Source organism: Scomber japonicus, chromosome 12 (genome assembly GCF_027409825.1).
Source record: "Scomber japonicus isolate fScoJap1 chromosome 12, fScoJap1.pri, whole genome shotgun sequence".
Taxonomy (NCBI): Eukaryota; Metazoa; Chordata; class Actinopteri; order Scombriformes; family Scombridae; genus Scomber; species Scomber japonicus.
Window position 1 is genome coordinate 32,289,388 of NC_070589.1, and position 23,547 is coordinate 32,312,934.

Sequence of the window (23,547 nt, forward strand, 5' to 3'; positions counted from 1 at the left end):
TTTAATGTACTGGAATGTCCTCACATTTATTACACAGGAAGCTCTGCTGTGTTCAAAGTTAAAAATCTGGGTTGAAGATGAAAAACAGATCAACATGTATGGACTGCACACCAGTCTCCCTCAGGGTCAACCAGTCACATACTGTCATATCAATCTGTTCATGACGATCCCACTACTGTTATGATGATGTGCTGCCACCTGCTGGCTGCTTCCTGTCACTGCTCACACCTGTTGACAGGTAACTGATCTGTTTATCGCTTCACCTCACAACCTGATGACAGATGAGACAGAACTGATGATACTGAGGTACAGCAGCAGTAGTATTGTGACTTCTCACAGTCTGAAAACTAACAGGGATTTTAGTTTTTAAAGAGAGCTGGATATTTACTGGTTGTAACTATTAACTTATGTGTGTGTTGGCCTTCATGAATTTAATGTAAATCTTTAGTGAGATCCTATTTCTGCTTCACCTGTGCAGGTAAGAAGCTGATATTTGACCTGTTTGGACTCTTGTTGTAGTGACTTGATTTGTGTTACAGTGCAGCTCTTAACATCTGTGTGTCTTTCTGTTCACAGGAGCTGCTTTCTGTCAGTCCTGGTGAAACATTAGGAAGTGGACCAATGTGAGGATACTGAACATCACAACTTCTGCTGTTTCCTGTTAGCAGACACATCTGTGTCTCTGAGCCACAAACTGGCTGAAAGTCGGCCACTGATGAAGCCAAACTCAGGTTTGTCTTTTACCCACATCCCTTTTCTTTACTTTGTTTATGATGTAGATGCTTAACAAACAATAACATGATAAAGGAGATAAGCAGGAAAAACAGCAGGTGTCAACACAAATCTTAATGTCTTAAAACTAGAATGAAAATGTCAAGTTCTCCTGATGATGATTCTGATTAGACTGAATGCAGTCTTTTCACTTTTGTTATGATTACATGATCATGAATTACTCTTGTACTAGAAAAGGTGGAGTAACTTTACTTGTGATGTTGCAACAAATCAATCACATCTGTTGAGGTTGAATCAGGACAGTTTTAGATGCATTTCTTTGTTCTCAATTAAGCATAAATAACAGAAACTCTTCAGCACAGCAGATAATTTGTGGATTGAGAGATTAAACTCACCACAAAATTACTCACAAGAGGTTTTAATGAAGTTGAGATTAAAACTTTTCAAGCCAGAACTGTCTGACTGTGAGGCGATGGAGCCAAACACTGAACCAACAAGACAGCCTCATTCACTCATCACGACACAATATATGTTCTGTAAATAAAGTGTATTATGTGTGTCAGGAGAACTCAACAAAATATCAAATTGATCTAATCTAATCAAATTAGTTCTTATTATTTCTTCAATTTTTTTTAGGCCTGAGTAAAAAAAAATCCTCTTCATTGACAGAGCATACAAATAAAATCTTGTTCATTGACTGCATCATTTGATAGAAAACTCTGCTCATTCCTCTGTGACCACGCTGTTTTAATGTTAACCTGAAAGTTCAGCGACAGACTGACAAACATGACCTATGTACATTGTGGTGTGTCAAGAGGAAGACTGGATCAAATAAATTCTCATATGAGTTTCATATTTTCTCCACAACCTTTGAATGAGATCTTGAAATGAATACAGAGGGAAATAAGTTGTTCATTCTTGAGAGTAATTGCTTTATTCATGATGTAAGGCTTCACTTTGTTCACACATCCAAACCGTAAAGTCTGTTAAATGACTCTAGTTTAATGATTTCATGTTCAGATTCACTTCAACCATACAACTGATTATTTTAACATAGAATGTAAGCTATGTACAAATAAATGATTAATGATCTCCATATTGATTGTTATCTGAATACTTAGTTTTAAAACAAATTGATAAGAACTGAAATTCAATGGTGAAGGAAGAAACAACAACAAACAAGTATATCTGTACAAACATGAAACTAACAATTAGAAAAAAGAGAAGTTCACATTTTCATTTGAAGAAATGTCAATGAAGGTTAAAAGCGTCCCTATGAGCAGTGAGAGCCTCTATGGATAAGAACACACAGGACACACAAGCATTTAAAGAAATTCAAAACCTCAGTAGAACAAATGAAAAGAGGCGTTGACAACAGTTTGATTGACAGCTGATCTCTGTGCAGTTTAGAAACATTGAGACAAACAAAATTAATTACAACACAGAATCTGACACATGAAGTATGAAATGATGTGTCTATTTGAGTCTACAGAACTCGGCTGTGACTCCAGAATCTAATAGCCAAAGTCCAGCATAGAGAGGCTGAGTGAATGTGGTCTGGACTCTGTGGAGGAGAGTCATGGTTTCAGAGACGCTGTAGAAGGACAGAATACCTGCTCTGTGATCCAGGTACACTCCGACTCTGGAGGAAACAGGACCTGAGACGGGAGTTGAGATGTTGTTGAACCAAAATGTATAACAATTATTGTAAAATCTTAAAGCCCAAGATTGGTCATTGAGCGCAAATCCACATTCATTTGAGTTTCCTACTCTGCTGATATTCTTGTATGCGGCTGCTACACGAACTCCTAACCCGCTCCACTCCACCTCCCAGTAACAACGTCCAGTCAGACTATCTCTACTCAGGACCTGTTCATATACAGTGAATCTGTCTGGGTGACTAGAATAAGACTGTTGTTGACTCATTAGTTTTGCTTTTCTGTTCCCCTCAGACAATAACAGCTTCATGTATGCAGTGTTTGGATCCAGAGTGATTTCACATGAATATTTTAAGAATCCAGCTCTGGTCTTGGGCTCTGCTTTTGAATCTGACAGTAAAACATCCACTTCAGTCACTGTCAGTGAGATGTTTGTCCCTTCCTCCTTCAGGATGTCCTGTAGTTTATCTCTGAGCTCTGACACAGCTGCTGTCACATCCTCAAAGTATCTCAGAGGACGGATATTGATGCTGGATGAGTCTGTAGGTTCACTGAGTTGTGACACTGAGGGGTAGTTGTGTAGAAACTGGTTGTGATCCTCTGTGTGTGAGAGCTTCTTCAGTTCAGCGTCTTTCCTCTTCAGCTCAGTGATCTCCTGCTGCAGCTTCTCCTGAAGCTCTTTGACTTGACTCACTTCAGTCTCCTGCTGGGATCTGATCTGCTGCTTCACATCAGAGCTTCTTTTCTGGAGAAGACGGATCAGCTCAGTGAAGATCTTCTCACTGTCCTCCACTGCTTCATCAGCAGAGCGACTGACGGCCTCCACCTCCTGTTGAAGCAGCTTCACATCTTTCTCTCTGTCCTGGATTCTCTGCTGGATGTTTAGTCGACTCACCTCAAGCTCTCTCTGCCTCTCAGTCCTTTCTGCTGCAGCTGAGACTGTGTCGTGGCCTTTATGTTCATCCACAGAGCAGAGATAACAGATAATCTGCTGATCAGTACGACAGAACATCTTCATCACTTCATCATGATGAGAGCAGATGTTCTCCTGGAGCTTCTCTGAGGGGTTGACCAACTTGTGTTTTTTAAATTTTGTTGATTCATAATGAGGCTGAAGATGATTCTCACAATATGAGACGAGACACACCAGACAGGACTTGAAGGCTTTCAGCTTCCTCCCAGTGCAGACATCACAGGCCACATCTTCAGGTCCAGCATAGCAGAGATCAGCAGCAGCAGCTTGGAGTCCAGTCTTCTTCAGCTGCTCCACTACAACTGCTAACATGGTGTTTTTCATCAGGACAGGCCTCGGTGTGAAAATAATCCTGCACTGAGGACAGCTGTAGATGTTCTTGTCATCCTCTCCATCCCAGAAGTTGTTAATACAGCTCATGCAGTAGCTGTGTCCACAGGGAATAGTCACTGGATCCTTCAGTAGATCCAAACAGATCGAACAAGAAAAGTTTTCTCGGTCCAGTTGAGTTCCTTGCTGCGCCATTTCAGATCTCAGTAATGACTGTGTGTATTTCACTTTCTGAGAAGTGAAATAAGCTTGAGCTCTGATCTAAAGAGCCTGTGTTGAATAAATGTCAGCTGAGCTCACCACAAGTTGGTAACACCCATCTTCAAACTGCAGATCTGAAGGGGAGGGAACAAGGAAATATGTGGACAGATTGGGGCTTGTTGTGTTTTGGGAGAAGAAAGAAGAGGGAGGAGTTTTCAAGCTCTGTGTGTTTAACCATTTTTACACGATAAGGCTCATGTCTAATTTGAAAACACTGCTCACCTGCTTTCTGGTGTCAGTAATCTTGGGAATTTGGGAGCGGTCTTCAGATGACACCCTATTTCTCTGAATTACTGTATTCTCCTAAAATCCAGTTCATTTCAACTTTTTAAAAATACATTTCAAACACAATAGTTTAAGAATGAAGACATCAAACACTCTTAATATTGAATATTGAATTTCCCAAAATATCCTTTTTTAGCATTTAATCCCAGAACTGTTTAAAATAAAGCTTTTAGTCAATTATCTTAAATGTTCAGTTCAGTGCACCGACCATTTGACACCTTTGTGAATTGCCCTTAATGTGGTGAAGGGGTTTGTGTGCTCAGAGCTTCCTGGCAGCTGTGTTGTCTTGGAGCAAAGCTCATCTTAAGGTCTCCCACAACAAACTGGTCTCAGGTGTTGAGCCGGACAAAGAGTCATGTCAGGACTTCATCTCGTAAACGTTACTAGAGCTCGTACAGCACCACCCACATGAAACAACAAGCCTGAGTTTTAAAAATGCGAGAATAGAGATTTTCATTTAGAAATAAGTTGATTTTTATCTCTGGGCTCTTGCAGATCGTTGTCTTTATGATTGTTGGTCTTAAATTTTGAATCCATGCAGACTCAGAAGTGATTGATAAGATGTTTTTGTGATTATTTAAATTTGTACAATCTAAACTTTATTTATTTCATAGTTTTGGTAGCTTCAATTGTTCTGGATTATCTTCTCTCTGCTTCAGTTATGATGAGAAACCTTTTCACCTTTTTTCTTTTATTTCACAGGAAACATTAAGTTAATTTTCATGCTGGGTTTATGATGAAAAACAGACCAACATGTATGGACTGCACACCAGTCTCCTTCAGAGTCAACCAATCAGACGCTGTCATGTCAATCTGTTTTCATGAGTATCCCACTCCTGTTATGGTGATGTGCTGCCATCTGCTGGCTGCTTCCTGTTACTCTTCATACCCGTCCACAGGTAACACAGCTGATCTGTTTATAGCTTCACTTTACAACCTAAAAACAGATTTCACAGAACTGATTATACTGAGGTACAGCAGCAAACCCCTGAGAGATTTTTTAAAAAGTGATCAATAAAGTATATGTTTCACTTTCAAGGCTGAATTTACCAGAAGTTAACAATTAGAAACTGATCCCAAAGTTTCTTAATGTGTGTACTGTTTCTTTCAAATGAAAATAAAACTGCTGCATTTTTTATTTGGTTTTGTGACTTCTCACAATCCGAGAAAAAAGGGTGATATTAGTTTTTAAAGAGAACTGAATGCTCACTGGTTGTAACTCCTAACTGATGTGTGTTGGGCTTCATGAATTAAATTAAAATATTTACTAGGATCCTATTTCTGCTTCACCTGTGCAGGTAAGACACTGATATTTGATCTGTTTCGACTCACGTTGTGTTGACTTCTTTTGTGTTTCAGTCCAGCTGTTAACATCTGTGTGTCTTTCTGTTCACAGGAGCTGAGTTCTGTCAGTCAGTCCTGGTGAAACATTACACTCCACAAAACTTTACAACCAAGAACCGTCTGACTCTTGTTCAATGACTCCATGTTCAGATTAATTTCAACCAAACAATCAATTAGTTTAACCCAGAATGTCAGCTATGTACAACAACATAATAAAGAATGCTCTCTTTGTTAATTATTATCAAGATGATTGTAGTTATACAACACATTTCTTTACGTATTCAAAAAGAAAGAAGAATGTCACGCAAATACATCAATACAAACATGAAACTCACATTTGAAAACAAAGAAGTTTACATTTTCATCTGAAGAAATGTCAGTGAAGGTTAAAACATCATCATGAGCAGTAATAGCCTCTATGGACAAAAACACACAGGACAAAGTGAATTTAAAAAAAAAACTCAAACCATTATCATAACAAATGAAAAATAAATTATTGATAATCCCAGTTTGATTGACAGCTGATCTCTGTGCATTACAACACAGAATCTGGCACATTAAGTCTGAAATGACTTCTGTCTATTTGAGTTTACAGAACTCAGCTGCATCTCCATCATGAAGACAAACTCCAGCATAGAGAGGCTGAGTGAATATGGTCTGGACTCTGTGGAGGAGAGTCATGGTTTCAGAGACGCTGTAGAAGGACAGAATACCTGCTCTGTGATCCAGGTACACTCCTACTCTGGAGGATACAGGATCTGAGATGGGAATTTTAATACTGTTGAACCAGAACCCATAACTGTCAGTGTCAAAATATAACATCCAAGATTTGTCATTAAATCCAAATAGGCATTCATTTGCCTCTCCTTCTCTCCTGATATTCTTGTATGCGACTGCTACACGAACTGCTCCTCCTCTCCACTCCACCTCCCAGTAACAACGTCCAGTCAGACTCTCTCTACTCAGGACCTGACAATAAACAGTGAATCTGTCTGGATGACTAGAATAAGACTGTTGTTGACTCACTCGTTCTGCTTTTCTGTTCCCATCAGATAGTAACACTTCTTCGTGTGATGTGTTTGGATCCAGAGTGATTTCATGTGAATATTTTAAGAACTCATTCCTGGTCTTGGGCTGTGGTTCTGAAACTTTCACTTCAGTCACTGTCAATGAGATGTTTGTCCATTCCTCCTTCAGGATGTCCTGTAGTTTATCCCTGAGCTTTGACACAGCTGCTGTCACATCCTCAAAGTATCTCAGAGGACGGATATTGATGCTGGATGAGTCTGTAGGTTCACAGAGTTGTGACACTGAGGGGTAGTTGTGTAGAAACTGGTTGTGATCCTCATGAGAGCTTCTTCAGTTCAGCGTCTTTCCTCCTCAGCTCAGTGATCTCCTGCTGCAGCTTCTCCTGAAGCTCTTTGACTCCACTCACTTCAGTTTCCTGCTGGGATCTGATCTGCTGCTTCACATCAGAGCTTCTTTTCTGGAGAAGACGGATCAGCTCAGTGAAGATCTTCTCACTGTCCTCCACTGCTTCATCAGCAGAGCGATTGACGGCCTCCACCTCCTGTTGAAGCAGCTTCACATCTTTCTCTCTGTCCTGGATTCTCTGCTGGATGTTTAGTCGACTCACCTCGAGCTCTCTCTGCCTGTCTTTTATTTCTGCTGCAGCTGAGACTGTGTCGTGACCTTTATGTTCATCCACAGAGCAGAGATAACAGATACTCTGCTGATCAGTACGACAGAACATCTTCATCACTTCATCATGATGAGAGCAGATGTTCTCCTGGACATTCTCCGAGGGGTCGACTAGCTTGTGTTTTTTGAATGTAGGTGATTCATAATGAGGCTGGAGGTGATTCTCACAGTAAGAGGCCAGACACTGCAGACATGACTTGTGGGCTTTCCTCTTCCTCCCAGTGCAGAAATCACAGGCCACATCTTCAGGTCCAGCATAACAGAGATCAGCAGCAGCAGCTTTGAGTCCAGTCTTCTTCAGCTGCTCAACTAAAGATGTTAACATGGTGTTTTTCATCAGGACAGGCCTCGGTGTGAAGGTCTGTCTGCACTGAGGGCAGCTACATATTTTGTTCTCATCCTCTTCATCCCAGAAATTATTAATACAGCTCATACAGTAGCTGTGTCCACAGGGAATAGTCACCGGATCTTTCAATAGATTCAAACAAATCGAACAGCAGAATTTTGTTCCGTCCAGCTGAGCTCCTTGCTGTGCCATTTCAGCTCTCAGTAACAATGATGTGTCTTTCACTTTCTGACAAGTGAAACAAGCTTGAACTCCGATATAAACAGCCTGTGTTGCTTCACTAAATGTCAGCTGACAGCTCACCACATATTGGTTGCACCCATCTTCAAACTGCAGATCTGAAGGAGAGGGAACAAATAAATATGTGGACAGATCAGAGCGTGTTGTGTTTCAGAGCAGGAAGAGGGAGGAGTTACTAAGCTCTGTGTTTTAACCCTTTTTTTTACAATGAGGCTCATGTCTCATTTAAAAAACACTGCCCACCTACTTTCTGGATGACTCCCTATTTCTCTTAACTGCTATATTCTCCTAAAATCCAGCTCCCACCAACTTTTCTTTAAATACAAACACAACAGTCATTACAACATCAAAGACCCAAAATGTTAATCAATTAATATTCAGCATGCGTCTTTTAGCATTTTAATCCCAGAACTGTTTTAAGAAAATTGATAAGAAGTTTAATTCAGATGTTCAGTTTTGATCCATCTGTCAATGCACGGACCATGTGACCCCTCTATGAATTGCCTTGTTATTGTGGTGAAGGGGTTTGTGTGCTCAGAGCTTCATGGCAGCTCTGTTGTCTTGGAGCAAAGCTCATGTTGAGGACAAAAAGCTATTTATTTCAAGATGTCATGCCAGACACCTAACTGGAGCTCATACAGCATCACCCACAAGGAGCGACGAACCTCAGTTTTAAAAACACAAGCCTGCAGATTCTCATTTTGAAATAGGTTAATTTAATGTCAGGGTTCCTGCAGATCCTTATTTTTAATTATGGTTGTTCTTAACTTTTGAATCGATGCAGATTCGCAGGATTTACTTGTTTAAATATAAAATACTGTGCATTCAACTCAGTAAGGTTCAGCTGTTTCTTCTTGTGCCTTGAAAGAAACTTACTGAGGATGTAAACATCTTCAGAGGACTTTTAAAATGAAACAATGACATCTGATAATTGTGTCACTGTTTGGGATCAACCAGTGTGGTAATGAGGAGACAGAAATAGGGTCTTATTTACCCAAAAGGAAGCAAAAACTTTTATAAAACCAAAAACCTAACTAGGCCTATAAAGAGAGATCAAAAGTTAACTATAATCCATCTAACACAAAGAAACTGAGACTTACATAATGACATTAGGGAACACATATATATACTGGCTTGGCCAAACCAAATGACACACAAGGGGTACACAAAGTGGATGCTGACTACTACTCAATCCAATTCAATAATTAATATTACAGAAAAGTGTGCAGTAGAACATTACATTGTCAAGCACTTTGTAACTTGTTTTTTTGAAAAGAGCTCTATTAGTAAAGTTTTTTATTTTATTTTATTTGTTTATTTATTTTATTATTATTATTATTATTATTATTATTATTATTATTATTATTATTATTATTATTAATACATATTCAAGTTGAGGTCTTAAAGGGCAGCAAGCTTAGTAAATGTGCAATTTGACTAGCAGCTTAGGCCACTACACATGGGTCTCTATGATGAATGAGTAATGTGATATCAGAGTTTTTGTGACACCTACAAATGTATGGTCACAATTATTAGTTTGGAATTGCTGTTTTATGTGTTTTTGTATGCGTAAAAGGCCAAATTTACACATGGTTTTATTATGGGTTTAAGATTTTGTAGCGTGCACTTCTTTTTTTCTGCCACTAGATGGAGCATCCACCAAAATGACCATTAGTTTGTGTGTAATGATTTCCCCATTCATTTAACAGAGAACGGCCTTTTGAATGAACTCCACTGATGTCTCCTGTCTCTGATTTTCATGTATAAAACAGGTTAGTAATGTGTGTAAACTTGTCACAACTTAGCATTGAGGACACTTCAAGCCTTTCTAGTGTGGTTCAGATCGAGTTTAAAGTAGAAAACTGTGTTACAAACATTTTGAATTCAGACGGAGTAACAAGAGTTTTGCTAGTTCCCCATGATTAAACAATGACACGAAATGGTGGCCTAACTACTGGTGTTTTAAATGTTTAGTATTGTATCTGCTGGATATCTGCCTTAACTGCTTAGCTGTTGGGTGCAAATTTAATGAAATGTTTACTTTAGGTTATTAGCGAGTGAGTCGGGATGCTAATTAGCCACTCATTCAAGTCAATGCAATATGTTCATGCGGTAAAACATTCAATATTTGTTGTAATGCAAATGACCAAATGTGTTTATAATGTATTTTGTAAAAGTGTTTATGTAAGCAGTAAGACAGAGTAGGCTGTACAAAATAAGCTTGAAATAGTGTTCAAGTTATTGGCAGGAAGTATATTTTGGAAGTCGTTTACAACAGCAGTAAAATATTGTGTGTTTAAGTTCACAAAGATTTTACAGCTATATTTGGTAACTTAGCTATTACTGGTAAATGTAAGAGCTGACTGGTGTGTAGAAGTAGTAACCTGTGCCAGTTCATCAATGTAGCATTGAGAATGGATGAATTGTGGAGTTTAATTGAAGATTATTGTGAAAAGAAACTTTAAAGAGAAGAAAGATGAAGTCTGTTTTAATAAAGACAGAAAACAGCCTGCTGAATGAACACAACTAACCTTTCCTGTCTCTGCTATTCCTCTATAAAACAGGACACTTCATCTTTTCACAGATAACTAATGTCTGAGGTCTGTAACATTTATATAACTTGTGAATGTGACTGTTGAATGTTAAACAGAGCCGCTTCATCATGTGACCTCCAACCGACTGCAGGTCCAACACATTGGTCTGTATTTTGCTTCTTAATTAAATACATATTCATGTAAAATTACTTTAAAGTACTGTATGTAATTTCTAAGGTGTTGTGATTATTTCTCTCTGCTTCAGTTGTGAAGGGACACAGTTTTTCACCTTTTCCCATTTATTTCACAGGAAACTCTGCTTTGTTAAAGTTAGGCATCTTGTAATTTTCATGCTGGGTTGATGATGAAAAACGTATCAACATGTATGGACTGCACACTAGTGTCCCTCAGGGTCAACCAATCACACACTGTCATATCAATCTGTTTTCATGAGTATCCCACTACTATTATGATGATGTGTTGCCACCAGCTGGATGCTTCCTGTCACTGCTCACAGCTGTTGACAGGTACTGTAACACAGCTGATCTGTTTTATAGCTTCATTTTACAACCTGATGACAGATGAAACAGAACAGACGATACTGAGGTACAGCAGAAAACAGCTGAGAGATGAAAAAGTGGTCATTTAAAGTTTATGTTTCACGTTCATGGCTGAATTCACCAGTAGGTAACAATTAAAAGCTGATCACAAAGTTGTTGGGTTTTTTTTTTTCAAATGAAAATTGAACTAATGATTTTTTAATGTAGTTTTGTGACTTCTCACAGTGTGAGAAATAAGAATGATTTTAGTTTTTAAAGAGAGCTGAATATTTACTGGTTGTAACTCCTAACTGTGTTTTGGCCTTCATGCGTTGAATCTAAATCTTTAGTGGGATCCTATTTCTGCTTCACCTGTGCAGGTAAGAAGCTGATATTTGACCTGTTTGGACTCTTGTTGTGTTGACTTGATTTGTGTTTCAGTCCAGCTGTTAACATCTGTGTTTCTTTCTGTTCACAGGAGCTGATTTCTGTCAGTCCTGGTGAAACATTAGGAAGTGGACCAAAGTGAGGATAGTGAACATCACAACTTCTCCTGTTTCCTGTTAGCACAAACAGCTCTGTGTCTCTGAGCCACAAACTGGCTGAAAGTCGGGAACTGATGAAGCCAAACTCAGGTTTGTCCTTTACCCACATCCCTTTTCTTTACTTTGTTTATGATATGGATGCTTAACAAACAGTGACATGATAAGAAATTGGCAGAAAAACAGCAGGTGTCAACACAAATCTTAATGTCTTAAAACTAGAATGAAAATGTCAAGTTCTCCTGATGATGATTCTGATTAGACTGAATGCAGCTTTTTCACCTTTTTTTTTATCATTAAATGATTTCTAAATCACTTCTGAACTAGAATAGGTAGAGTAACTACCTATGATGGTGCAATACATCTATCAACGCTATCAGAAATACTAATTGTGACAGTTTTAGATGCACTTCTTTGTTCTCAACTAAGCATAAATAACAAACCCTTCAGCACAGCAGATAGTTTGTGGATTGAGAGATTAAACTCACAACAAAATTAGTCACAAGAGGTATTTATTAAATCTGGATTAAAACTTTACAAACCTGAATTGTCTGACTGTGAGGTGACAGAACTAAACACTGAAGCACAAATTCTGTTGTCTTCTGTTCTATAAATATAAGTAAAGTTATTGTTTTTCAGGACTCAACAAAACATCTTTACACTCACTTTTAATCAAATTATTTCTTATTTCTTCAGTTTTTCAGGCTTGAGTACAAAATCTTCTGTGTTGACTGAATGTACAAATATAATTGTGTTTATTACAACATCAAGTGACAGAAAACTGCTCATTTCTCTTTGATGAAGCTGCTGTAATGATTAACCTGAAAGTTCAGAGACAAAGATGAACTCTGTACTTTGTGGTGTTTCAGCAGGAACACTGCCTCAAATAAAATGTCATATTAGTTAAATATTTTCTCCACAAGCTTTGAATGAGATCCTGAAATGAACACAGAAGAAAATACTTGGTTTGTCATTGAGGTAAACTGCTTTATTTATGATGTAAAGCTTCAGTTTGTTCACACATCCAATCAGTAAAGTCTGTTAAAAGACTCTTGTTCAATGGTTTCATGTTCAGATTCATTTCATCCAATCAATCAATTATTTTAACACAGAATTGTAGCTGTAGGCTATACATGCATATAATAAATTATCTCTTTATTGATTATTATCAGGATAATTCATTTTATTTTACAATTCTTTATAAATGTATTAAATGATGAGAACAGTGTATATATTATAAAGGAAGTTCAGCTGGTTTCTCTGTTTTCAGAAATAAAAACCAAATGCATCAATACAAACGTGAAGCTAAGATTTAAAACAAAGATTCAATTTCCATCTAAAGAAATGTCAAAGGTTAAAAACATCAGCATGAGCAGTGATATCCTCCGTGGATAAAAACACACAGGAAAAGGTGAATTTTAAAGAAAATGAAAACATTAACAGAACAAATGAAAAGAGGCATTGACAACAGTTTGATGAGGCTAAAAAATGAAGAATTACAACACAGAATCTGACACATGAAGTCTGCAATGACTTCTGTCTATTTTAGTTTACACAACTCAGCTGTGGCTCCAACATAATTAAGCTTAATTCCAGCATAGAGAGGCTGAGTGAATGTGGTCTGGACTCTGTGGAGGAGAGTCATGGTTTTAGAGATGCTGTAGAAGGACAGAATACCTGCTCTGTGATCCAGGTACACTCCGACTCTGGAGGAAACAGGACCTGAGACAGGAGTTGAGATGTTGTTGAACCAGAATGTGTAAGTGTTACTGTCACAAAGTAACATAACAGATTTGTCATTTAATCCAAATACACATCCATTTGCGCCTCCTACTCTGCTGATATTCTTGTATGCGACTGCTACACCAACCCCTCTCCCGCTCCACTCCACCTCCCAATAACAACGTGTTGTCAGACTCTCTCTACTCAGGACCTGATAATATTTATTGAATCTTTCTGGATGACTAAAATAAGACTGTTGTTGACTCATTCTTTTTACTTTTCTGTTCCCCTCAGATGATAATAATAACTCTGTGTGTACTGTATTTGGATCTAGAGTGATTTCACGTGAATATTTTAAGAATCCAGCTCTGGTCTTGGGCTCTGTTTTTGAATCTGACAGTAAAACATCCACTTCAGTCACTGTCAGTGAGATGTTTGTCCATTCCTCCTTCAGGATGTCCTGTAGTTTACCTCTGAGCTTTGACACAGTTGCTGTCACATCCTCAAAGTATCTCAGAGGATGGATATTGATGCTGGATGAGTCTGTAGGTTCACTGAGTTGTGACACTGAGGGGTAGTTGTGTAGAAACTGGTTGTGATCCTCTGTGTGTGAGAACTGCTTCAGTTCAGCATCTTTCCTCTTCAGCTCAGTGATCTCCTGCTGCAGCTTCTCCTGAAGCTCTTTGACTCGACTCACTTCAGTTTCCTGCTGGGATCTGATCTGCTGCTTCACATCAGAGCTTCTTTTCTGGAGCAGATGGATCAGCTCAGTGAAGATCTTCTCACTGTCCTCCACTGCTTTATCAGCAGAGAGACTGACGGCCTCCACCTCCTGTTGAAGCAGCTTCACATCTTTCTCTCTGTCCTGGATTCTCTGCTGGATGTTTAGTCGACTCACCTCGAGCTTTCTCTGCCTCTCAGTCCTTTCTGCTGCAGCTGAGACTGTGTCGTGGCCTTTATGTTCATCCACAGAGCAGAGAGAACAGATACTCTGCTGATCAGTACGACAGAACATCTTCATCACCTCATCATGACGAGAGCAGATGTTCTCCTGGAGCTTCTCTGAGGGGTCGACCAGCTTGTGTTTTTTGAATGCAGGTGATTCATAATGAGGCTGGAGGTGTTTCTCACAATAAGAAGCCAGACACTGCAAACAGGACTTTAGGGCTTTCAGTTTCCTCCCAGTACAGAAATCACAGGCCACATCTTCATGTTCAGCACAGCCAAGATCAGCAGGAGCAGCTTGGAGTCCAGTCTTCTTCAGCTGCTCCATTAAAGCTGCTAACATGGTGTTTTTCATCAGGACGGGCCTCGGTGTGAAGGTCTGTCTGCACTGAGGGCAGCTATAGATCTTCCTCTGATCCTCTCTTTCCCAGTGTTTTTTAATACAGCTCATACAGTAGCTATGTCCACAGGGAATAGCCACTGGATCCTTCAGTAGATCCAAACAGATCGAACAAGAAAAGTTTTCTTGGTCCAGCTGAGCTCCTTGCTGCGCCATGTCAGCTCTCAGTCACAATGACTGTCTGTAAATGTCAGCTGACAGCTTACCACATGTTGGTTACACCCATCATCAAACTGTAAATCTGAAGGGGAGGGAACAATGAAATGAGTGGAGCTTGTTGTGTTTTGAGAGCAGGAAGAAGATGGAGTTATCAAGCTCTGTTTGTTTAACCCTTTTTACACAATGAGGCTCATGTCTAACTTGAAAACACTGCTCACCTTCATTCTGGTGTCAAAGTCGTATACTGTAGATACTGTACAATATCCTCCTAAAATCCAGCTCACTTCAACTTTTTCTTAAATACAACATTTCAAACACAATAGAGAAAAATGGAGACATGTTTGGGAAGTCCTCACATTTATTACACATGAAACTCTGCTTTTTCATGCTGGGTTGATGATGAAAAACATCAACATGTATGGACTGCACACCAGTCTCCCTCAGAGTCAACCAGTCACAAACTGTCATATCAATCTGTTCATGACTATCCCACTACTGTTATAATGATGTGCTGCCACCTGCTGGCTGATTCCTGTGACTGCTCACATCTGTTGACAGATGAGAGAGAACTGATGATACTGAGATACAGCAGCAGTAGTATTATGACTTCTCACAGTCTGAGAAATAACAGTGATTTTAGTTTTTAAAGGGAGCTGGATATTTACTGGTTGTAACTACTAACTGTGTGTTGGCCTTCGTGAATTGATCTAAATCTTTAGTGGGATCCTATTTCTGCTTCACCTGTGCAGGTAAGAAGCTGATATTTGACCTGTTTGGACTCTTGTTGTGTTGACTTGATTTGTGTTACAATGCAGTTGTTAACATCTGTGTTTCTTTCTGTTCACAGGAGCTGATTTCTGTCAGTCCTGGTGAAACATTAGGAATTAGACCAATGTGAGGATACTGAACATCACAACTTCTCCTGTTTCCTGTTAGCACAAACAGCTCTGTGTCTCTGAGCCACAAACTGGCTGAAAGTCAGGAACTGATGAAGCCAAACTCAGGTTTGTGTTTTACCCACATTCCTGCTTTTTACTTTGCTATGATGTGGATGTTTTACAAATAGTAACATGATAAAGGAGATAATCAGGAAAAACAGCAGGTGTCAACACAAATCTTAATCTGTGTTAATGTGCAGAACCGTCTGACTGTGAGGTGGCAGAGTGAGGCCTTAATAAAATGTCTGCACATCCAAATTTAATCAAATTAATTCTCATGTGTTTCCTTTTTATTTTTAGTTTCTTAAAAGCAACAAGTGTGATAGTGAACTTTGCTCATTTCTTTATGCCAAATCTGTTTTAACGATTGACCTGAAAGTTCAACGACCGACAAAGATTAACTCTGTACTTTATGGTTTGTCAGGAGGAAAACAGCCTCAAATAAACTTTCATATTAGTTTCATATTTTCTCCACAAGCTTTGCATGAGATCCTGAAATGAAGACAGAAGAGAATACTTTGTTCATTCTTGAGATAAACTTCTTTATTCATGATGTAAAGCTTCAATTTTTTCACACATGCAATCTGTAAAGTTTGTTAAATGACTCTTGTTCAATGATTCAATGTTCAGATTAATTTCAATCACACAATACGTTTCACACAATTTCAGCTATGTATAAGAACATAATACATGATCTCCTTATTGACTATTATCAGGATAATAAGTTGGGGTTTTACAACATGAAACAAATACATCAATACAAACATGGAACTTACATTTAGAACAACGACAACATCATCATGATCAGTGTTAGCTTCCATGGGTAAAAAGTGTATTTTAAAGAAATGCAAAACATTAACAGAACAAAACAAATTAAAAGGAAAGCAGTATTGACAACCATTTGACAGCTGGCCTTTGTGCAGTTCAGAAACATGGAGACAAAAAATGAAGAATTACGACACAGAATCTGACACATGATGTCCAAAATGACTTCAGTCTATTTGAGTTCACAAAACTCAGCTGTGGCTCCAACAGAATTAAGCCAAAGTCCAGCATAGAGAGGCTGAGTGAATGTAGTCTGGACTCTGTGGAGGAGAGTCATGGTTTCAGAGATGCTGTAGAAGGACAGAATACCTGCTCTGTGATCCAGGTACACTCCGACTCTGGAGGAAACAGGACCTGAGACGGGAGTTGAGATTCTGTTGAACCAGAATTCATAACTGTTATTGTCACATCTTAAAGCCCAAGATTTGTCATTGCTTCCAAATAGACATTCATTCAAGCTTCCTGATCTGCTGATATTCTTGTATGTGACTGCTACACGCACTGTGCTTCCTCTCCACTCCACCTCCCAGTAACAACGTCCAGTCAGACTCTCTCTACTCAGGAACTGAAAATATTTAGTGAATCTTTCTGGGTGACTAGAATAAGACTGTTGTTGTCTTGTTACTTTTGCTTTTCTGTTCCCCTCATGTAATAACACGTCTTTGTGTGCAGTATTTGGATCCAGAGTGATTTCACGTGAATATTTTAAGAACTCAGCTCTGGTCTTGGGCTCTAGTTCTTGCTGTATAACATCCACTTCAGTCTCTCTCAGTGAGATGTTTGTCCATTCCTCCTTCAGGTGGCCCTGTAGTTTATCTCTGAGCTCTGACACAGCTGCTGTCACATCCTCAAAGTATCTCAGAGGACGGATATTGATGCTGGATGAGTCTGTAGGTTCACTGAGTTGTGACACTGAGGGGTAGTTGTGTAGAAACTGGTTGTGATCCTCTGTGTGTGAGAACTGCTTCAGTTCAGCGTCTTTCCTCTTCAGCTCAGTGATCTCCTGCTGCAGCTTCTCCTGAAGCTCTTTGACTCGACTTGCTTCAGTTTCCTGCTGGGATCTGATCTGCTGCTTCACATCAGAGCTTCTTTTCTGGATGAGATGGATCAGCTCAATGAAGATCTTCTCACTGTCCTCCACTGCTTTATCAGCAGAGCGACTGACGGCCTCTACTTCCTGTTGAAGCAGCTTCACATCTTTCTCTCTGTCCTGGATTCTCTGCTGGATGTTTAGTCGACTCACCTCGAGCTCTCTCTGCCTCTCAGTCCTTTCTGCTGCAGCTGAGACTGTGTTGTGGCCTTTATGTTCATCCACAGAGGAGAGAGAACAGATACTCTGCTGATTATGATAGAACATCTTCATCACCTCATCATGACGAGAGCAGATGTTCTCCTGGACGTTCTCCAAGGGGTCAACTAGCTTGTGTTTTTTAAATTTTGTTGATTCATAATGAGGCTGGAGGTGATTCTCACAATATGAGACGAGACACACCAGACAGGACTTGAAGGCTTTCAGCTTCCTCCCAGTGCAGAAATCACAGGCCACATCTTCAGGTCCAGCATAGCAGTGATCAGCAGGAGCAGTTTGGAGTCCAATCTTCTTCAGCTGCTCCACTAAATCTGCCAACATTGTGTTTTTCATGAGGACAGGCCTTGGTGTGAAGGTCTGTCTGCACTGAGGGCAGCTGTAGATCTTTTTCTGATCCTCTCTTTTCCAATGTTTTTTAATACAGCTCATGCAGTAGCTGTGTCCACAGGGAATAGTCACTGGATCCTTCAGTAGATCCAAACAGATCGAACATGAAAAGTTTTCTCGGTCCAGCTGAGCTCCTTGCTGCGCCATTTCAGCTCTCAGTAACAATGACTGTCTGAGTTTCACTTTCGGAAGTGAAACAAGGTTGAGCTCTGATATAAATAGCCCGTGTTGCTTTAATAAATGTCGGCTCACATCTCTCCACATGTTGGTTACACCCATCTTCAAACTGTAGATCTGAAGGGGAGGGAACTGCAGAGTGGAGCTTGTTGTGTTTGAGAGCAAGAGGAAGAGGGAGGAGTTGTCAAGCTCTGTGAGTTTAACCCTTTTTATACAATGAAGCTCATGTCTGTGTGATCTGAAAAACAGATCAACATGTATGGACTGCACACCAGTCTTCCTTCGGTGTCAACCAATCACGCGCTGTCATATCAATCTGTTTTCATGACTATCCCACTACTGTTATGATAATGTGCTGCCACCCTCTGGCTGCATGCTGTCACTGCTCAGGCAAACATACCCTAACCTTAACTTTAGGATAAACATTGGTACAATTTGCTCACATTAAGAAGAGAGGGGAAAGTGAGCCAGTAGTTCAATTCAAATTTAAGTAAGGCAAGTAATCCTCTACAAGTAATCCTCTACATTTGTTATTTTAATAATCGTATGTGTTATAAATCATTATCTCAATCCACAACTGCATCAAAATATCCACTGGTTAACTGGGTTGTGATACAGCTACCACATTATTTCTATTTAGGAGAGTCCATTAGGTGATATGAAAATGTGTGAATGAAAATATTCAGTATTGCATAATATGAAGATAAAAATACATTGAAAAAAAGAGATGACAATGAACAGAGTAACTTTTCAGGAATAGCTGATCTTATTGGCTCTCAATGTGGATATTCAAACCCCTGTCAGATAACTACTATGAATCATAAGAGACGCCAGAGTTTGGAGCTGCCTTTATTCCAAAATGACATGATAATCATAAAAAAAACTGTTCATGATAGTATCACAAAATGTAAACATGGCATTTGTTGTGTTTCCTCGTTCCACAATTAACTTTAATAGTGAACATACAGGAGTTATTAAGGGAAAGGGGGCGGGGGGTAAAGTTGCAGGTGCTATCTTTTTAAATCTGCCAACAAATGCATGCAGGTGATAGATTCATCCAAAATAACAAAAACACTGCAGATGCAACAAAAATTGTGATTTTTGGATGTAAGATTATATGCTTCTGAAACATTTGAACTGTTGACGTAAACATTTTTAAAGCAGAAATTTGCACTAAAGCAAATTTCCAAGGTTGGTTGTCCACCTCGGTACAATTTGTTTGGGCAAATCTGAACACAGCAATCATACTCTGATTAAAACCGTCCAGTAATAATCTAATTCTGGAGTAATGAGCATTTTTTACTGAATGTCTTTTAGAAGTAAAGCAGGAGAATCAAAGGTCAGTATCATTATTTATTATTGTTATTTTTATGATCGATTCATGTGTCAATTATCTCAATTCTTTCTATTATAGTGCAACATACAACATTCAACCCTGCTACATGTCACCACACACCAACTCTTTGCTATTTAAAGATACGCTACAATAGACTACAAAAGTCAGTTTCCATAATTAAGATATTTGCAGGCTTTGAAGTTTCACTGGAAATGTCAGGCTGAATGAAGATTTTGTTGTGCTCTATGGTTTTATAGGATGGATTTTGATTGGCTGTCAGTGTTTTTATCATTCATCAAACTGTTTTGAAAGTTATCCCAATGATATCATTCACTACTGTCATAGTTGAGTTAGAACAACTTTTAAAACTCTATATTTAAAGTTATCATTCTTGGTCTGGACAGCTCTTTAATCCAACCTGTTTCTAACATGGTGGTCAGAAGCTTTCTCATTATAATTTAACACTAAAATGTGGCAATACAGTAACAACATCTTTCATATGCAGATCATTCATATTGATATGAGTTTCATGAGCTGTCTGTTCAAGTGACGTGTTTTTTTAACCCAATTTTAATGTTGAACAATTCGTTGTGGTCTGAGATGGGGGCTGAATTTTGTATATTACACTTTTTTAATTGTTTAGTTTATAAAACAGTGAAAAATGTCTGTCCCCAGTTTTCCAGAGCTCAAGATATGAAGTATTCAAATGTCTTGTTTGGACGGATAAACAGTTCAAACCCAAAATTATTCAGTTAACACTGATACAGAAAAGCAGTGACTCCTCACATTGGAGAAGCTAGAACCAAAGAGTTTTAACATTTACATAACAATTGTTTCAGCTTTGGTGTGTGTTTATTTTGTCCACCTTGAAGAACTTTCACTGTCCTGCAGGATTTCACCCCTAACCTTATTCTCCAATGGTCCCACCTGTCACTGAGACGTTGGAGCGAAGCGTTTCTCTCCTGCGTGGACGGTGATGTGGCGGCGCAGGTGGCTGCCGGAGATGAAGGTCTTTCCACAGTACGAACACCTAAACTGTTTGCAGTCCGTGTGGACGGTCATGTGGACTTTCAGGGATCCTGACTGGGCAAAGCGTTTACCGCAGTGGACGCAGCCGTAGCGCTTTTCGCCGGTGTGGACACTCTGGTGGCGTTTCAGGTTGCTGGAGTCAGAGAAGCGTTTGCCACAGAGTGCACAGACGAAGGGCTTCTCACCTGTGTGGACCCTCATGTGTGTCTTCAGGTTCTTCAGGCAGGCCAGAGTTTTACCGCAGCAGTTACAGACAAACGCCTTCCCGCTGCTATCCTCTCTGCTGATGCTGTCCTGACGTCTCCATCCGTCCCTTCTGACATAAGCATGCTGCATTTCTTTCCTCACAGGAAGCTGCGGCTCATCTGCAGGTAACGGCGCCCTCTGCTGGCTGTCCTGGAAGCCTGCGGGCTGCTGGTGCTCTGCTACAGACAAAGTCACCTCACTGACAGGGAACGAGAAGTTGCCACCTAAATCAGACGCATCTGAAACGCTCTCACTGGTATTCAACATATACGAGCAGCCTGGGTCCTCACGCAAAGGATTCTGGGTACTGCAGGGGCCATGTTGGACCTGCGGCTCATATATCACACAGTCATAACCTGCTGGGTCACTGCTGTCTGGCATCTTGCTGGTGTTGGAGCTGATGTCACCGTCCGTCCATGACAGAGATGTGCCACCATCCTCTATTACTTCCTGTTTGGTCAATAGAGGCGCAGCTTCTGTCTCCGTCTGCTGTCCTTGAATAACATGACAGAAATCTTCTAGAGAGAAAAGAACAGCAGAATATCACAATTTACACTTTTTTCAAGCGCACAAATTAGCAGATTTCACTAATATTTTACACAATTATGCTGATTGTACTCACTTTCCTGCTCAGGCTGAGACCAGGACTCATCATCATCCTCCACCTTGATCACTGCAGTCGTCAGTTTGGCCGACTCACATGCTGCAGGGTGCTATCAGAGGAGAGAGAATAAAACTGAGGGGAAAAAAACAAAAAGGAAACCAGTCAAACAGTAATCCTCCTCTACTCACCGCCTGTTGCGTGGTTTCCTGTCTGGAGTCTGAGGATGGCTGGATGTTCCTGCACCGCAGCGTTTCCTGGGGGGACACTCTGGACAGCGACACCTCACCTGGAGGAGACACGGTTAACAGTTAAACTTACACAACAAGGTATTTGACAAAACCGCTGGAAAAAAAAGTCTTCCTGCTAAAGCCCAACCGATACTGGATTTTTGAGGCAGATGCCGATACCAATATTAGGGAATAAAAAAATTCGATATAGATATATTAGCTGATATATGTTCAGGATATACAGATAAACACCACCCGCCCACCATGCAATACCAATTCAATTAAACAATAAAACTACTCATTTTTATGGTTTCTAGGGTCCAGAAGAATGCACTTGAATGCTAATGGACTAAATATTGTTTTGTGAACAGATAATAGATAATGATAATCAGCTTTTTTATATAGCACCTCTATAAAAGTGTTTCACAAACATAAAAACAAATATACACAATTCAATTACAATAAAATCAATAAATAAAGACAATGGATAAATTAATGTAATAAACAATAATTACAGGTCAGAAAGAACTCATTAGTTAAAAGCTAACCCTATAAAAATAAGTTTTTAAGAGCGTTTTAAAAGAGGACACTGAGGTAACTGGTTTGATTTCCAATGGGACAGTATTATGCGAGTAAACACAACACAAGCAGGAGCAGCGTTTTAACGTCTGCTAAATTTAAATTTTAACGGTTACATTTTGAACAGTTTAGTACATTCGAACTGTAACGGTTACCTCCAGGTGTTCTGCTCCTCCGCGGCTCGTTGCCGGGGTGATGAGCGGCCAACGAAGCTCGTGCGCGGCCACCCGCGAGAAGCAAAGTGGAGCCGTTGGCGGTGGCCATGGCTCGCAGGGCGCTCGCGCGGGCAGCTCGCAGCTCCATGAGACGAAGCTTCCTCCGCAGCGTTTCGTTCTCTTTGCGGCTCCGCGAGATCTCCAGCTGCAGCACCGCGTAGCCGCCGTCCACGAGCTCACAGATCTCCGCCACGGCCGTGTTCGCGAGCACCTCCATGATGGACGCGAGTTGCGCGTGGAAGGCGGCGGCCGGGGACATGTTTTATTCCTCCTCCGCGTGCGTTCGACGAAAAAGAATAATCCAGATTAGGGTTTCGTGGCAAATGACAAAACAGTAGCGCACGCGCCTGCTGTGCGTTTATCGAGGTAGCCTCACCTGATGTAAACAGTCTCGAGTCTAACCAGGAAGTGATGCGAGGGTGACAACCACCCGACACAACACGAGTGCGCATGTGCAGAGTGTCAGTTTACATTATTTTTGGTATTTTCAAAAATGTTGCAGGTAGATAGATAAATAGATTGATATACTTCATTCATCCTCATAGGGGAAATTCATGTATCCAATAGCTCATACTTAAACACAAAACACAAATACATAAATAAGAACAAATAATATATACAAAAAGCCTAAAACTAAGCAAAAGTATAAGAAAATGATGAGGATTCAGAATTATTTCAGTGCCCCGTCACTATTTTATGATATTATAAGATAGGTACAAAGGACCTACATAAATAAATAAGATTCATAAATGATGATAATAAATAACATACATAAGTAATAATAATAAATAAGACCTACATAAATAAATAACAAATATATACAAAAAGCCTAACAGTTAAAAAATAGCCCCCTTAAAATTAGTAACTAGTAAGAAAAAATATACAATAAAATTATATTAAGAGGAGAAAAGACTATTCATAATTATTGCAGTGGCCTGTCACTATCTTAAGATGTTATCATTGT

The 23,547-nt window shown here is 39.7% G+C and overlaps 4 protein-coding genes across 4 annotated transcripts; all 4 read right to left on the reverse strand.

Moving 5' to 3' along the window:
* Positions 1–2,161: 2,161 nt before the first annotated feature.
* Positions 2,162–3,903, reverse strand: LOC128368671 (tripartite motif-containing protein 16-like). Its single transcript, XM_053329530.1, has one exon. The coding sequence runs from the start codon at positions 3,886–3,888 to the stop codon at positions 2,209–2,211; it is 1,680 nt and encodes a 559-aa protein (XP_053185505.1). The 5' UTR covers positions 3,889–3,903; the 3' UTR covers positions 2,162–2,208.
* A 2,259-nt stretch (positions 3,904–6,162) lies between these two features.
* LOC128369779 (uncharacterized) lies at positions 6,163–15,663 on the reverse strand. Its single transcript, XM_053330857.1, is given in 3 exon segments — positions 6,163–6,931; positions 6,933–7,968; positions 13,034–15,663. Coding segments are annotated over 3 exon segments (3,480 nt in total). The 5' UTR covers positions 14,709–15,663.
* A 616-nt stretch (positions 15,664–16,279) lies between these two features.
* Positions 16,280–18,439, reverse strand: LOC128368630 (tripartite motif-containing protein 16-like). The gene has a single exon (XM_053329483.1). It carries the CDS (start codon positions 18,432–18,434, stop codon positions 16,647–16,649), a length of 1,788 nt encoding a protein of 595 aa, XP_053185458.1. The 5' UTR covers positions 18,435–18,439; the 3' UTR covers positions 16,280–16,646.
* A 1,839-nt stretch (positions 18,440–20,278) lies between these two features.
* LOC128368654 (zinc finger protein 23-like) lies at positions 20,279–23,179 on the reverse strand. Its single transcript, XM_053329511.1, has 4 exons — positions 22,524–23,179; positions 21,751–21,848; positions 21,581–21,671; positions 20,279–21,476 (listed from the first exon to the last, which is right to left on the reverse strand). Exons 1-4 carry the CDS (start codon positions 22,840–22,842, stop codon positions 20,614–20,616), a joined length of 1,371 nt encoding a protein of 456 aa, XP_053185486.1. The 5' UTR covers positions 22,843–23,179; the 3' UTR covers positions 20,279–20,613.
* Between the last annotated feature and the right edge of the window lie 368 nt (positions 23,180–23,547).

Coding starts and splice junctions, on each gene's coding strand:
- LOC128368671 (XM_053329530.1), bottom strand. CDS start 3,888: ATGGCGCAGCAAGGAACTCAACTGGACCGAGAAAACTTTTCTTGTTCG.
- LOC128368630 (XM_053329483.1), bottom strand. CDS start 18,434: ATGTGGAGAGATGTGAGCCGACATTTATTAAAGCAACACGGGCTATTT.
- LOC128368654 (XM_053329511.1), bottom strand. CDS start 22,842: ATGTCCCCGGCCGCCGCCTTCCACGCGCAACTCGCGTCCATCATGGAG. Junction 21,849..22,523: donor GAGGAGCAGAACACCTGGAG/GTAACCGTTACA, acceptor TGTCTCCTCCAG/GTGAGGTGTCGCTGTCCAGA. Junction 21,672..21,750: donor AGGAAACCACGCAACAGGCG/GTGAGTAGAGGA, acceptor CTCCTCTGATAG/CACCCTGCAGCATGTGAGTC.